Source organism: Aspergillus multicolor (genome assembly GCF_047715735.1).
Source record: "Aspergillus multicolor strain CBS 133.54 unplaced genomic scaffold BDW74scaffold_17, whole genome shotgun sequence".
Classification (NCBI taxonomy): Eukaryota; Fungi; Ascomycota; class Eurotiomycetes; order Eurotiales; family Aspergillaceae; genus Aspergillus; species Aspergillus multicolor.
This window is the reverse complement of record NW_027395968.1, coordinates 163,516-177,184: the sequence shown is the minus strand read 5'-3', so window position 1 is coordinate 177,184 and position 13,669 is coordinate 163,516. Positions and strand designations below refer to the sequence as shown.

General features: G+C 42.6%; 4 protein-coding genes across 4 annotated transcripts; 1 reads left to right on the top strand and 3 right to left on the bottom strand.

The window, feature by feature from the left end:
* Positions 1-355: 355 nt before the first annotated feature.
* BDW74DRAFT_168672 (cytochrome P450) lies at positions 356-2,390 on the bottom strand (the record flags this gene model as incomplete). The annotated part of the gene is made up of 11 exons (XM_073726880.1): positions 356-443; positions 498-572; positions 627-787; positions 849-959; positions 1,016-1,299; positions 1,332-1,347; positions 1,392-1,591; positions 1,640-1,733; positions 1,798-2,007; positions 2,064-2,092; positions 2,147-2,390. The coding sequence occupies 11 exons, from the start codon at positions 2,388-2,390 to the stop codon at positions 356-358; spliced, it is 1,512 nt and encodes a 503-aa protein (XP_073582517.1).
* Positions 2,391-2,866: 476 nt separating this feature from the next.
* Positions 2,867-4,428, bottom strand: BDW74DRAFT_155432 (uncharacterized protein; the record flags this gene model as incomplete). Its single annotated transcript, XM_073724828.1, has 3 exons — positions 2,867-3,421; positions 3,478-3,990; positions 4,057-4,428. The coding sequence occupies 3 exons, from the start codon at positions 4,423-4,425 to the stop codon at positions 2,933-2,935; spliced, it is 1,371 nt and encodes a 456-aa protein (XP_073582516.1). The 3' UTR covers positions 2,867-2,932.
* A 2,247-nt stretch (positions 4,429-6,675) lies between these two features.
* On the bottom strand, positions 6,676-8,055 carry BDW74DRAFT_179377 (uncharacterized protein; the record flags this gene model as incomplete). Its single annotated transcript, XM_073729454.1, has 1 exon — positions 6,676-8,055. One exon carries the CDS (start codon positions 8,053-8,055, stop codon positions 6,676-6,678), a length of 1,380 nt encoding a protein of 459 aa, XP_073582515.1.
* Positions 8,056-12,900: 4,845 nt separating this feature from the next.
* Positions 12,901-13,092, top strand: BDW74DRAFT_179376 (uncharacterized protein; the record flags this gene model as incomplete). Its single annotated transcript, XM_073729453.1, has 2 exons — positions 12,901-12,947; positions 12,987-13,092. The coding sequence occupies 2 exons, from the start codon at positions 12,901-12,903 to the stop codon at positions 13,090-13,092; spliced, it is 153 nt and encodes a 50-aa protein (XP_073582514.1).
* Positions 13,093-13,669: the final 577 nt, after the last annotated feature.

Here is a 13,669-nt window from a genome sequence, read left to right as displayed (position 1 = left end):
ATCGCTGTCGTGGTTTGTGGCCTAAGGCACTACTACAATTCTAAAATATTCCACCTAATTTGGACTGATTTCACTTGTTCTAGTCAAGTTGTTTTATTTATCTTCCACAAGACTAATCAATTATATGTTCTTGTATCTAAACCTCCTCCCCACGACAATAGCCAGCCATAGCTCCAGTGTTTTACATTATGTTTCAAGATCTACGTCGTGATATACAAAGCTAAGGAAACTTCTCCTTGCTTATCATGGCAGTAACCCGACGTGGTAAATTGAAAACCATACTTTTTTTCAGATTTCTAGGATAAATGATTAAAGTAACCGAGATAGCGGAATATTATCCTCTGAAATTGAGAGTTCATACTGCTGTAGCCCTCATAGTCGCTTTCACATGCGGTCCTTGATAGACTGGCATGAATCTATCTATCCACACAAGGTTCTCTGGGCTTTGGAGTGTCAGTGATCACACCCCAGCAGTACAATGAGCGGCCCACACGTACCTTGACGCCTCAATTTCAATCTCGAATTTACGAAACACGTGTGCGAAACATGTATAAAGCTCTGCCCACGCTAAACTAAGCACGGGTTAGTAATGATGCGGCTTTCAAAGCTCAAATAGAGGTCCCTACTTGATTCCTAGACAGCTCCGGGGTCCCCTCGAGAAACTAACAAGCCACCTGTCAAGATCTTTGGCCTTGTCTCCGAGCCAGCGTTCAGGTCTAAATTCACTAGGTCCCTCAAAGATTGTTTTATTCTGGAGTACAAAGTGGGTACTCATCCCGACCACCGCCTGGAGGATGTTAAAATGGGAAGCGGGCATTAAGTGAATGATTAGCGACGGGGCGGCATACATTAGCGGGCACGTATCGATCCCCTATAATCGCTCCAGGCGAATGCACTATTCTCGGGAGAGGCGACACTACACCCTGGTTCATGCGAAGCGATTCCTTGATAACCGCTGTCTGGAGTGGCTATTAGTACGTTTTGTGACTTGGTGTAGTCGCGGTTGTCTTCTTACCAGGTATGGTAATCGCTCCAGCTCTGATAATGACAGTCTCTGCCCGACTTCAGGCCAGGCATGCTCGAGCTCCTCTTTGAGTGCGGCATATATCTTCTTGCTTTTCAGAATATGGAAAAATCCGCGCATCAGGGTCATCCCTGTGGTATCGGTGCCGGCGAAGAGCAAAACTTGGCATTCATCCCGGATAGCTTTCTCTGTAAGTACAGTTCCATTGCAGTCGGGCTGTAAAAAGTGATGAATGACTGTCCTGTAGGAGGGCTCGCATGATTTCTGAATATCCTCTCTTGCTTGGTCGATCCTCCTTCCAATAAACTATTGATGTTATTAGTCTGCGGCCATAATGGTTTTTTGAAATGGAGATATAAATGATTACATCCTGAAGTTCCGTTATTCCGGCTATTCGTGGATCGAATAGTGTAACTAGTGCTTGGGGAAAATACTTGCTCATCGTCCGGTATATTGACGAATGCTTCAGTCCAGCAAAAGTTTCCTGCGCAACATCCATGCCCGAAACCAGGGCTGATTTGCTTTCTGAAGAGTTTAGGGGGTCAATCGGCATGCCGAAGCATATATCTTGAGATAGATTAGTTTGCTTAGCGCCAAAGGGACAGGATAAGTCACCAGTAATGACATCAAGGGACATGCAGCGGAAAGCGTAGTAGAGGTCAATCTCGCAGTCATTTTGTCGTTTGAATGACCTACATAATTCCTCGACCTAGGTTGATTTGATTTAGCCTCCTACAAATTCAAATAGGATGCAACCGGCTATGTTATAGTACCCTTGATTCAATGCGGGAATGGACGTTCTTGACACCATTCTTGGAGAATAGCCAGTTCATCGCGCCTTTTCTTTCGTTGGCTTGTTTGTAGCTTGTGAAACAGAATGAGGCATTATCTGTAAGAAAGGCGCGATAGAAAAGCTCATCCTTATCCCATCGTCTGAGCGAGCTGTATAATTCAAAGTAGACCGAAGGTGCCGCGTAGTGTAACTGCATACAGTGTTTAGAAGAGAGCCCCCATGATTTAGGGTTGTTCCGTCTTTTACCTCGTTCGGGCCGATCCGGACAACATCACCTAGGAGCGGTATCGAGTTAGGAATCGAGTGCCATTATCAGACACAGCACTCACCATAAACAGCGTGAAGTTCTTCAAGCTTATGTACCAAACAGCCTCTACCGAGGAGTTCAACGTACGCTTTATACAGCCGCGTTACACGTGCAAGTAATGGGCCTGGATATCCCGCCAAAGGGTGCCAAAATAAATTGTATACCACACACCAGAGGGTAAAGACTAGACCGGCGACAGAGAACAGCAGAAGAATGAATGTGGCATCAAGCCGAGCGATAAATGCTTCACTCAGAAACTGGAGCATATTTGTCTTAAATGGCGACGACACAATTGCGATTTGGACTGTTCAATCCTCTCTACAGTATAGTAGGACTATTGAAGCCGAACTGGAGTACTTAAGGCTTCTCACTTGGAGGTGCCATCGGCCAGAGCACATGCTTGATTCACATACATCATGACTTTTGACGTAAGGCTGGAGTTTGTCAAGGTATAAGACGTCACCAATGTACCTTGAGAGTAGCAAATAGCATAGAAGGGCTGCCCAAGATAACCCCGAACTTCACGATATGGGCACTCGTCTAGGGCCGATGCTTGAAGGAATTGCCTGACGCGATGCCTTCGAGTATGGTTCACCGGTTGCCCCGTGTCGTGCAAACAACGGATACTTGCTCTCTCACTAGTAGCAGGCTAATGCACAGCACAATTAGTGGCCGGCGTAAAAGTCCAATTCTTGTTCAAATTAACATCATCCTTTTTAGAATACAGAAATTCTCCCGATAATACGCGGGTTACTCACTGCTTCTTTCATTTGCGTTTCTCTAGACTTAAAACTGTACCATTGGCTTTTCACACATACACCCATGACATAAGGCTCAGAGTACTTCCAGTTGGAAGGTGGCACCCTTCAAGCTTCATGTTTGGTAGGATACCCTGTACCAGATCATTAAATTCCTGCAATCGGCGTTCTCTTCCGGCAACCAAAGAGAACATCTGGACGTCACGAATTCTGAGCTTGTGCTCAAGAGTTGGCGATATTTCGTTACCATCGGGAAGAACGATGTCCATTATCAGAAGACGATTTCCAGGTACCAAAGCTCCGCTGAGCGCTGAGAGAATACGTCTCACATCCTCATCAGCAAAGTCATGGAATATCATCCGATACAGGAATGCATCCGCTTGTAACGGCTGAGGTTGAAAGAAATCATGTTCCATAAATGAGATGTCAGTTCCCTTGGAAGCATTGGAAATTGCTTCACTAGTGTCTTGCACTGTACATTTGATATGCGGAAACTTGTTGGCGATAGCACGGGCTGTTTGGCCCCGTGAGCCTCCGACCTATAGTGTTCACATGTAAGATTAGAACGAAATGGATGAGATGGTATAACTCGCACATCAACTAGAGATTGAATCTTAGTCCAGTCAAATGCCTGGACGAGGTGATGCAGCGAGGTGTCGGAGGCTATTTGAACTATAGCCATAAGATCATGAAATCCTTGACCCGCTGCCCCTTGCTGCGCAATAATCTCCCACAACGACGGGTGATAGTCGCCAACTCGATATGCAAGAGTTAGTGGGGCTAGCCTCGAGCATGAGCCACTGCCGTCCTGTGTTATTGACTCTGAAATATTGGGGATCATCTTCAGGGTTGAGTTCAAAGTCCATCGCATTGCGCTCGCAGCCTCTGGGTGCTTGACGAAGATAGATGAAACAGAATTATGTTTTACCAATCCATCGTGCTCATCCAAGAATCCGCCTAGGATGGCTAAACGAATGAGTCGCCTCAATAAATCCTCAGATGCTCCCGTGTCTTGGGCTAGTTCGCCATAACTTTTTGACCCTACGACTGGGATTATATGTGGAACTCGAAGCTCGATCAAAGCATCGATTACCCCAGACTGTATGGCCTAGTTTATCCAATTAGCGAACTCGACTTATGAGTTTTTTGACTGGGTTTGGGATTGTATAGCTACCGAGTCGCAATACCGCACGAGATTGCCAATGGGCCCAGTAGACAACCTGATTATTTCGTTCGCTGCTAATATAACTGCGTCTCTCGCAGCCGAGCCCTCGGGTGTCATGACAGGATAGTCAAGGGGGCTATCTGAACCCGTGAGACTGGATAGCTCGTGTCCTTGCGCGCTTAGTTCTCGGGAAAGCACATCCGCATTGGAGGCTAATTCAGCCGCTAGTGCTTGGATTTGGCACATGTTGTCTTTGTGGTCAAGTTCAGAGTAGTGATCCTGCAGCTTGTGCAACAGACTCGGTTTGCCCATGCTTTGTCCAGGATATTTATATCCTGGCGTATCATACCACCAAGGGCGACATGGTTGAGAAGGCATATAGATGACGATTCCAAGATTTCACGAATGCATGTGATGGAGGCCATGATGGTCTGCCCGGGTTGGCCCCAAACTTTGTTAAAGTGCAAGGCTCGGTTCATTGGTAGGGAAACCATTTCCGAGACGGTTGCTGGAACTGGGCGGAACCTTCGATACGCAGACTCCATTAGAGTTTCTAGATCAAAATTACATCTGTCCAAGTCATCACTTTGCTATCTTACGGTCTTTTGATGGCGTACTATGGAACTGCCATTCATCACAGCTCCACTTGCCATTCTCCGGAATTGTAGTATCCGCGCTCAGCCGATTTCTAGGTCTATTCTCTATCCCTGGAACAGCATACCACGGGCTATACAGCCCCACTTGAGCAATTCCCGGAAGAGACCAACACGAGTATTCGACGTACCCAGCAAGATGTGAATCTGGGCGTCATGCTCAAGGCACGACAGCTGTTTCGGTTGGGTTGGGAATAGTATCAAGGTGGGATGCCTGTATGAGAACTCAGAAATTGAAGCCTTGCTACTCCGTAAAGGAATCCGGCCTTTCAGCGAAGGGGAACCCATACAGATAGTCGACCTTGCGATCTTTGGCAGTCCGTTTTCTCAAAGCTGCTCGTTTTGACGGCGACTTTGGTGCTCAGCCAAGGCCATATTCTAACGGGGTTGGAACCGAACGCCGTCTGTGAGTTGATGAAAAAGGGATTCGACGTCAGCAGTTGAATAGTGCAAGATCCACGCACATCCATCTTGGCTGCATTGCTCTTAGTAGAGCAGAGCGATAATCATGGAAAACGCTGATCAGAGGGGCGCTGTTGCTAAACGAATCAAGGAGGTCGCTGCAAGTGCCACGGCCATGTTTGCTGCTGAGCGCAACGCTGATTTGATGCTGGATGCTATTTTGCGACTGGTGACAAAACGTATGAGATTAACCAATTTACCTGCTACCATGGTACAATATGTCTGTAATGCAGCCATAAAGCCCCATGAAACCTCACCTGTCATCCTGAGCAAATGACTACACACATGCCATTTACACTTTCTGTTGAGACATGGTACTATGCGGTATCTGCTGTGTGTTGTCAGATCAAGTACTCATTTCAGGGTTAGAGAGGCAACCCTCTTGCCAGATGATTGAGCAATCCTGCTATGTTCAGTTCTAACACTACTATTTGCCAGAGACCTAACAAATAGCCTCGCAACGGTCAGGGAACCACACCAAATCTGTGTTAAGAATGCTATAAAATTAGAGCCTATAAAGATACTGATTAGCTAGGCTCCCTTGAGATACACTAGACCTCTTGATAGGACATAAAAGGTTCATTACATATCGGTTATAGTCAATTAAAATTAAGTGTAGCCTCTAGGGCCTATAAATGTACCATTCTGCCTTCAGAACCTAAAGAATTCGGGTGTCTGTCGAAGATAATCGCGCGCAGATGACGTCTGCTTGCGTTTACACTACAAATTGGTGGGGTACCGGTAATCTTCTTACACTAGCCACTACCGATGAGAGCCCTTCTGATACTTGAGGCGGCAACAAGTCACGTTCTATCTCACCAAACTACTACTGCAGGTGTAGCCTTAATGATGAACTGTCTCCATTGACCATAGCTAGCAATTGGAAATACATGTAATCAGATTGCGGCCAGCGCTCAGACGCGCTGGCAATCGATCAGGGCGGGATACAGCAATGATTGTGGACATATCAGCATATTTTCATGATATCATGTATCACGTTGCTATTAAGAACAATGTTGCTACGCTCAAGAGGGAACCACGTAAATCATGGAGTACCTGGCTCCTCTTGCCAAGCGCGCGGACTCCCACGCAAATGAGGAGTGATAGTGGTATGCGGCCGGCCGCAACTGCTGCAGCGTGCAAGAAGTATACTGGGCACACGCTCGAGATTGCGGTGGGCGTTAAGTTACTACCTACTTTCTTCACAGACACGGAGTCCAGGCTGTGATTCTAACGTTACTTCCCAAAGCAACAAAACTGCTCAAAATAACCCAAACCGAACTAGCAAGTATTTGAGCTCATCTAGATGCTCCTTATTTGGGAGGGCTATTCTTTATTGGGAACTTTAGAAGTCCCGAGCTTAGCACAGAGGAGGGCAAAAAAAGCGGAGATAAAAAGTATTGTGTGTATTGAAACTACATGCCTTCAAGGCTACATTAGCTACACCTAGAGCTTGGCCATAGAAAACGTAGAAAATCGAAGAATTAACAAAACAAAGGAAAATTCAGTGGAGTCAACCCGGTGCCCAAAAGCCTATCGGAGCACGGAGCGAGGCCAACACATCACCCCCTTTCGGACCAGTGTAGCTGATATATGTGTTGGGTTCATCATCACAGTAATATTCAAGCTCTTCACCAGTCTCCTTAACGGGCCAGGATCCGCCATCAGCGGGATAGGTGGTCAGAATGACCAACCGCTTCCGGTCAACCCATATCCGGCTCGCCGTGTCTTTGACGTCCAGTATATCATGCAGGACAAAGTTCTGCAACGCAGGAAAGCGATTGTCGCGGAAGAAGTCAAACAGGCGCGAGATGCCCCCCAGCTCAAACGTAGGATGGATCAGATCCAGGCACTCCAGAGTGGCGCAATGCGGCTGGATGATTATTGGCAGACCGTTTTCGACAGTGCAGGTTACATAGCGGAGGTCTAGCCCCTTGAGCCGGAAGGGCACAATACTGGAAACGCGCGCAGGGATTCTGATAAACGCACTCGAAGCCCCGGATTGGCAGGCCTCGGCATTGATGGTCAGATTCTCGAATGCCGGGGCCATTGTGAGCAGCTTGACGAGGTACTTCGCCTCGGCCTTGTTGTACATCCGGGCTGTATACTCGAAGTTGCGGATACTGGCCCATGCAGCGGCAAAGCCCGGGCTTCGGAGATGGTCTAGGTCGATGAATTTCCGCACGAGCCAAGTGCGCTGGATGAACTCGCTTCTCTGCGGCCAGGCAATGGTGTATTTCTCGACCTTGATGCGCCCACCGGCGAACGAATGCATCATGATCGAATTCAGCTCGGCGAGTTTGAAGAGAGGGTACTCGATCCGAATTCGTCTACCCCACTGTTCGAAAAGGTCCCTAGGGTCCAGGTCGTGATATGGCCGGACAACCGTGAACGAGGTGCAATTGGGCAGGCGCGCAATGACATCTTCCCACGCTTGGCTGGCGGGCTGGGGCAGCACTAAACGCCGTGCATTGTCGCGGTACCATCCAAGGGCGCCTCCTAAGGGTATGCTTAGTCGGGGCACAGCTGCTGTGAGTGGGCGCCAGCCTACGCGCCGTAGATGTCTTGGGTCCGCCCCGAGGCGTAGCTCTTTGACATGCATGGCAAGATTAGGTAACTTGCTGATGGTGTCGATTTTCGTCAACGATAAGGCGGACAGGTCGGTGCGGCGGACTTCGGAGACCCGTTTGCCGAACTTGTAGAGCGTGCCTTCGTTGATGTGGCGGCTGGTGAGGCGGAGGCTCTTCAGATGTTCGATGTAGAGGTTGGATGCGATTTCGCCGAGCACTTCTCGTGGGAGGCCGTTGAGGTTTGGTGTCGACAGGTGGGATGGTAGTGGGATGGGGGGCATGGCTCGGACGCCACGTCCGTTGGTTTGGCTCTGGGTGGACATAATTGCGAGTGTAAGTTTGGTTAGGATCTTGAAGAATGAAGGAGTGGCTCGGTGAGCTGTAGAGGTCCGAAACCTGACGAGGTCGAAGTAGTATCTATACTCGCCAAGAGGAGTCCTGGAGCTGCGAGGGAAGAAGCAGTGAATGATCTGCCTCTGGGGAGTTCTGCAGTGCTTCATTGAATGGGCAGCGAGTGCCATTCACCGCAGATGGCTCTTGGCTTCATGACCAGCTTCTATACTACAACTCATTGATCCCATATGGTTGGGAGCCCCGAAGGGAAGGTATCTGATGAACCAGTTGACCAGGCTCCCACTATCTGCTTACCCAGTAAGCCGTAGATATGGCATTCTATGTCTCTATCAACAAATGCACAGCCTCGTAACTGCCATTGGCTTATCTATTGAGACATGGGTGGGCTCAGGGTGCAAGCACTAGCCCTACCTCAGCCTAGCGGAGTCCCCCTCTGCCTATAAAAGCCGCACCACCCCCCGCCCGGGGCCTCCTTCCTCCCAACCTTTCCCCCCCCTGCTGCTTCCGAATCCATCTCACAATGGATCCTTACAAGTTTGTTATTATTAACAAAACTAATCTTCCCCCTTCTTGCGAGGAATAATAGCTAGAGCTTATTAATTATAATAGCAAGTTTAGTAAATTCTAGTAGTACATTAATTCCTTTATTTTTAAAATAGGTGTATAAATCTAGTAAATGCCTTAGTTTTAGCAGTGGCAGGACATTTTTTTTTATAATGCCTTATTAAATTAAGGTTATTACTAGTGCTGGAAAGAGTGTTTTTATTACTTATTTAATTTTATTTTTTAATAGTAAAAAAAGATTCCTGTTTTTTTATCAAATTATTATTATTAATTATTGTTTTTATTTACTAGTACATGACTAGCTTGCTTAGCTATGTAGATACTTTTTAAAACTAGTAAAATAATTAAAAAGTATTTAGGTTAGTAACAAGCACGTGCAGGATATTACCCTTAATAAACTTTAGTAAATTTTTCTTAATATTTTAAGCTTACTTAATAAGGTATATTGCGTTGTTAATTTACTTAATAAATTAAATGTAAATTATATAGTAGATTTTTTACCTTGCCTGGTTACCTTGGGGCAGCTAGCACCTGGCTGGGTAAAGCTTATTATGTTTAGTTATTTACTTTTCTAAATTTAGGCCGTTCTTAACACCCCTAGTGTTTTAAAAGTCCGGTTAAAAAATATATAAGTAAATAAAAATATTATATTGTTTATTAATTATTATTTTTAGAATGCTTACTTACTTAACCTAGACAAGCAGGCCCTGGCTAAGATTAAGAAAGTAATTAATAATTATGCTTATTTATTATTTTTATACATGTAACTATTATTAAACAAGCTCTTGAATAAGCATGTGGTATAAGGCTAGTTAAAGAAGTTTATTTGCTAGTTATTACTTTTTATTTTAAAATCCCTGAAAGACCTGTATATGTAAATACTTTATAAATACTCGCGGAAGGCTTTTGTGCTAATAAATTATTAGTTCCTAATTTTATAGCTTATTACTTATATTACCAGGCCTTTTTATTTACTTAAAATTATAATTATGCTTAACTTTTATACATGGGCGCTAACTAGAAGGACAAGTATTTAAATACTAAAATAATAATATGCATGTTTTGCGGTCCTTTACTTAAGATACTTGATAATAAAATTATTTTTATTATTTATTATTTCTTTACCAAGTTCTTAACCAACGCCTGGTAAAAGAAAACCATTATATTTCCTATTATTAACCCACAGGATGCATACTATTTTATAGTAATAATATATTTTTAATACCTGTTGACTGGAAGCCTGTTATTTAAAAACATGAAAAACTTACTAAATTTAATATACAAGTTTAAGAATAGGCCTGCTAGCAAGTTAAGAAAAGCTTAAATAAACTATTCCTTTATTAACTACGTGGCTAGAAACTAGCCTAGCCATGTTTGCTGCTTGCTAGTTTTTAAAAATAAGATATTTTAGCACTTGGACTAGTTTCTTAATTTTAAAAATAATACCTTTTTAGCCTAGGTAATTATATTTATAAAGCCTGGCAAGGATCTTGTATTATTTATTATCTTTTCTCTGCACGCCGCCGCTTGGGCTAAAATTATTAATTATATTAAAAAGTTACTATTTACTAGCCATAATCCTAATGTTATTACTAAGTTAAATAAAACTGTAATTATTATAGTAATAATAAATAAGCATGTAAGTATTATTAAGACCTTGCTTTAACATGGCGCTGCCCTTAATAAGCCTAATTACTATAAAATAAAGCCACTATACCACGCTACCTGTGTAAACCACCACGCTGTTATTAAGGCCCTTATAAACGCAGGTGTTAACCCCTTAATATAAAAAACTTATAATTTTATACCTTGTAAATATAGAAATTATTAGCCTAATATTAAATAAATATTATTATAATATACCTGGAAGGCTGGTATAATTGAATTAATTTATGCCATGCTTTTTATAAGAGTTTGTGCTAGGGTCACATGACTTTCATAAATCTTTTTACCAAAAGACCACATAAACCGCAAGTTACCTTGCGGTTTCCCTAGAACCCATTAAGTAGCGCAACCGGGGCCTTGTAAGCCTCAGGCATCACATGCCTACCAGGCCTTACACTTTTTTACTTTATGATTTGCCATGCGCGGTTAGCTATTTTATATTATATAAAAAGCCTATAAATTAAGTTGCTTTAATTACTTATTACCTTTCCCGGCCTTAAATTTAACTTGGATTTTAGTGGCAGCTACCTAATAAAGGCAGTGGAAAACATAAACCCCAAGCCTCTGGAACTACTGCTAAAGCTAGGAGCCAACTCCCGGTATCAAGGGCCCCCGCCGCGGATTCCTCGAGCATTGATGGGATACAAGGAGCGGCCGCCGGCCCAGAGTGTTCTGGTGTCGCTCTGCCGGTCAACGGACCGCAGCTACTCCAGGACTAGAGATACAGAGAGCTTTGAGAGATGCCTTAATTTCATCCTCGCGGCGGGTGTTGATGTCAAGGCCTGTAACACACGTAGTTTTTACTACACGGCCTTATTTTATTTCGCGGAAAAGGGCCTCCCAGGTATTAAAAAGCTCTTAAAAGCCAGGGCAAACATGCACGCCATTAATATTACAGGAAATACCTTATTACATGTTTACACCCCTTGTAAGGGTATTAAGTAAATGCTGGAGGTGCTACTTTAACACAGGGCTTGCTGGGACGTGATTAACCCTAATAATGGTAAAACCCCTTTATATAGCTGCTTTGAGGGCTTTAGCAGTAACCACGACCCGGAGGTCCTGCACCCTTATATATTAAATTAAAATATCCCTAATTAGCAAGGTAACATGGTTTTATACTATGTAGCGCGTTGTTATGGCAAGCTTGTTAAAAAGCTTGTGAAATTAGGGGTAAATCCTAATCATTATAACTATGCTAGTAAGGTCCTGTTATATCTTATTTAGCGTGATAATAAAATTAACACTCTTCTAGCCATTAGGGTAGATCTTAAAGGCTAAATAGTCCTTCTGCGCAAAGTAGGCTAGAGTAATACCCGTGAAGTATAGTGTTTACTTAATCGCGGGGCTAACATGCATGTGGTAAACTTTATAAAAAACAAGGCATTAAGCTTTACTATTAGTAATTTGAAATATATTATTAAAATATTTAAGTTTCTGCTCAAGGCGGGCGCCAACGCTGGCCATCACAACTATAATGGTGATACGCTATACCACCGGTGGATTAAGGCATCCTTAAACAGCTCCCCCAGTTCCCGTAGGGACCGCAGGATTTATAATACTCTTTAGCAGAGCGCAGTTAGTCCAACCACGCTAAATAGCAAGGGTTAAACCATCCTCCACTGCATGTGCTCTGTCCCCATTGGATACCGCGAGACCCTGTGGCGGCCTGAGAAGAATGTGCTAAAGTAATTGCCGTTAAGCACGCTCTAAACACTAATTAAGATTATTATTAATAAAGGTTAATAATTGATTTATAACATAGCAGGGATATTAAAGCAATTAATTGCGTGGTTAATATGAAAAAAGTAGTATTAACACCCTTAATATATAAGCAGGATAACATGCTGCACATGGCTACTTATATAAAATAAAATATTACCCTTGGTTTACTAGTAACAAGCTTGCATAAATTATAGCTAGGGTTAAGTATAAACTAGTAAGATAATAAAAAATAAATTACCTTATTTTATATATATTATTTAGGGGATTTGCAAAGCACACTAATTCTTTTAAAAGCTAGATTTAATATATTAGTTATAAACAAGAATTAGGAAACCTTTTTACATGCTTGTGCTTATTTTAAAGCTTAATACATATATCTAGATCGCGGTCTTTATCTTTTATATAATAATAAAGGCTAGTAAAAGGTTATAAATAAAAATAAAATACTAGGGGTGCAGGGTATTATATATATATTAATATCTCATGGCGCTAATATCCTAGCTAAGAACAAACTTGGAAGAGTGCCATTAAATATTACAGTGTAGATTAAGAATAAAAAGATGGTAGTGTCTTTGCTAGATAAAACAAGGCAGGTAATATAATCTTTATTAAATAGGACCTTAACAAGAACTCTCAATAGCCCGGGATAGCTGGTTCTATGCGCCTGTTATGCCAGCACTGCGGCTATTATGGATGAGATCTTGTAAAAGCAAACCTACAGCCCAGTGGTAACATACCACTGGCTATTAAGGCTGCGCGCCTATAATACCATCCAAGAGCTTGCCTGTTGCGGGATGCAGTTTATTAAACCTGGGGCATATAACCATGATGGTTTTCTCCATAACCTTGTTAACCTAGGCATGTTAGAGCTGCTTGGCAACCTGGGTAAAATTACAGCAGGCGCGCAGTGGGTAAATGGAAGCAAGCGGGACCTAAATAACGGCAGGATGGACTTCCAGCCCTTCCTCCTCCTTGTGGCTAGGCAGAAATCACCTAGTGTTGATCTGCTCAAGGTCATTATCAAGATATTCCACGCGGACATTAACATTTAGATATATAACTGTCAGGGAACGCGGCCAGCGCGGGCTGATGTCAACCAATGGATTTGTTACGACGATACGGTGTGACTAACTGTCATGTTAGTAACCGGAGTCGCGGGATATTCTAAACTAATTATAGTAAATAATATAATACTAGGATAAAAAAGGACTATAGTTATATTAGTTAATATAAGATTATAAAGTAGGTACTTTAACAGGATATAATAAAGATTATATTAAGTGCTTTATAATAATTTAATTTAGTTATATATTTAAAAGAACTATTTTTATAGTATTAAATAATTTTAGTTATTATTTATTATTTTTAAAAATTAAGCTACCCTACCTTTTAATTTTTATTTAGTTTTTTATATAAGCTTTTTAACCTTAAGACTTGTATCTTTTTTTTATATATAAAATATTTTTAAATCCCACTAGTTTAAAATAAATTAACAGGCTTTATCTAATAATAATAAACCCTTAGTATAAGAAAATTAAAAATATTTACTATTATTATAAAAACTTAAACTTTTTAGGCATAGCAGGCTATTATAGCCTGCCCTATTCTTACTTAAAAATTAAAGTATAT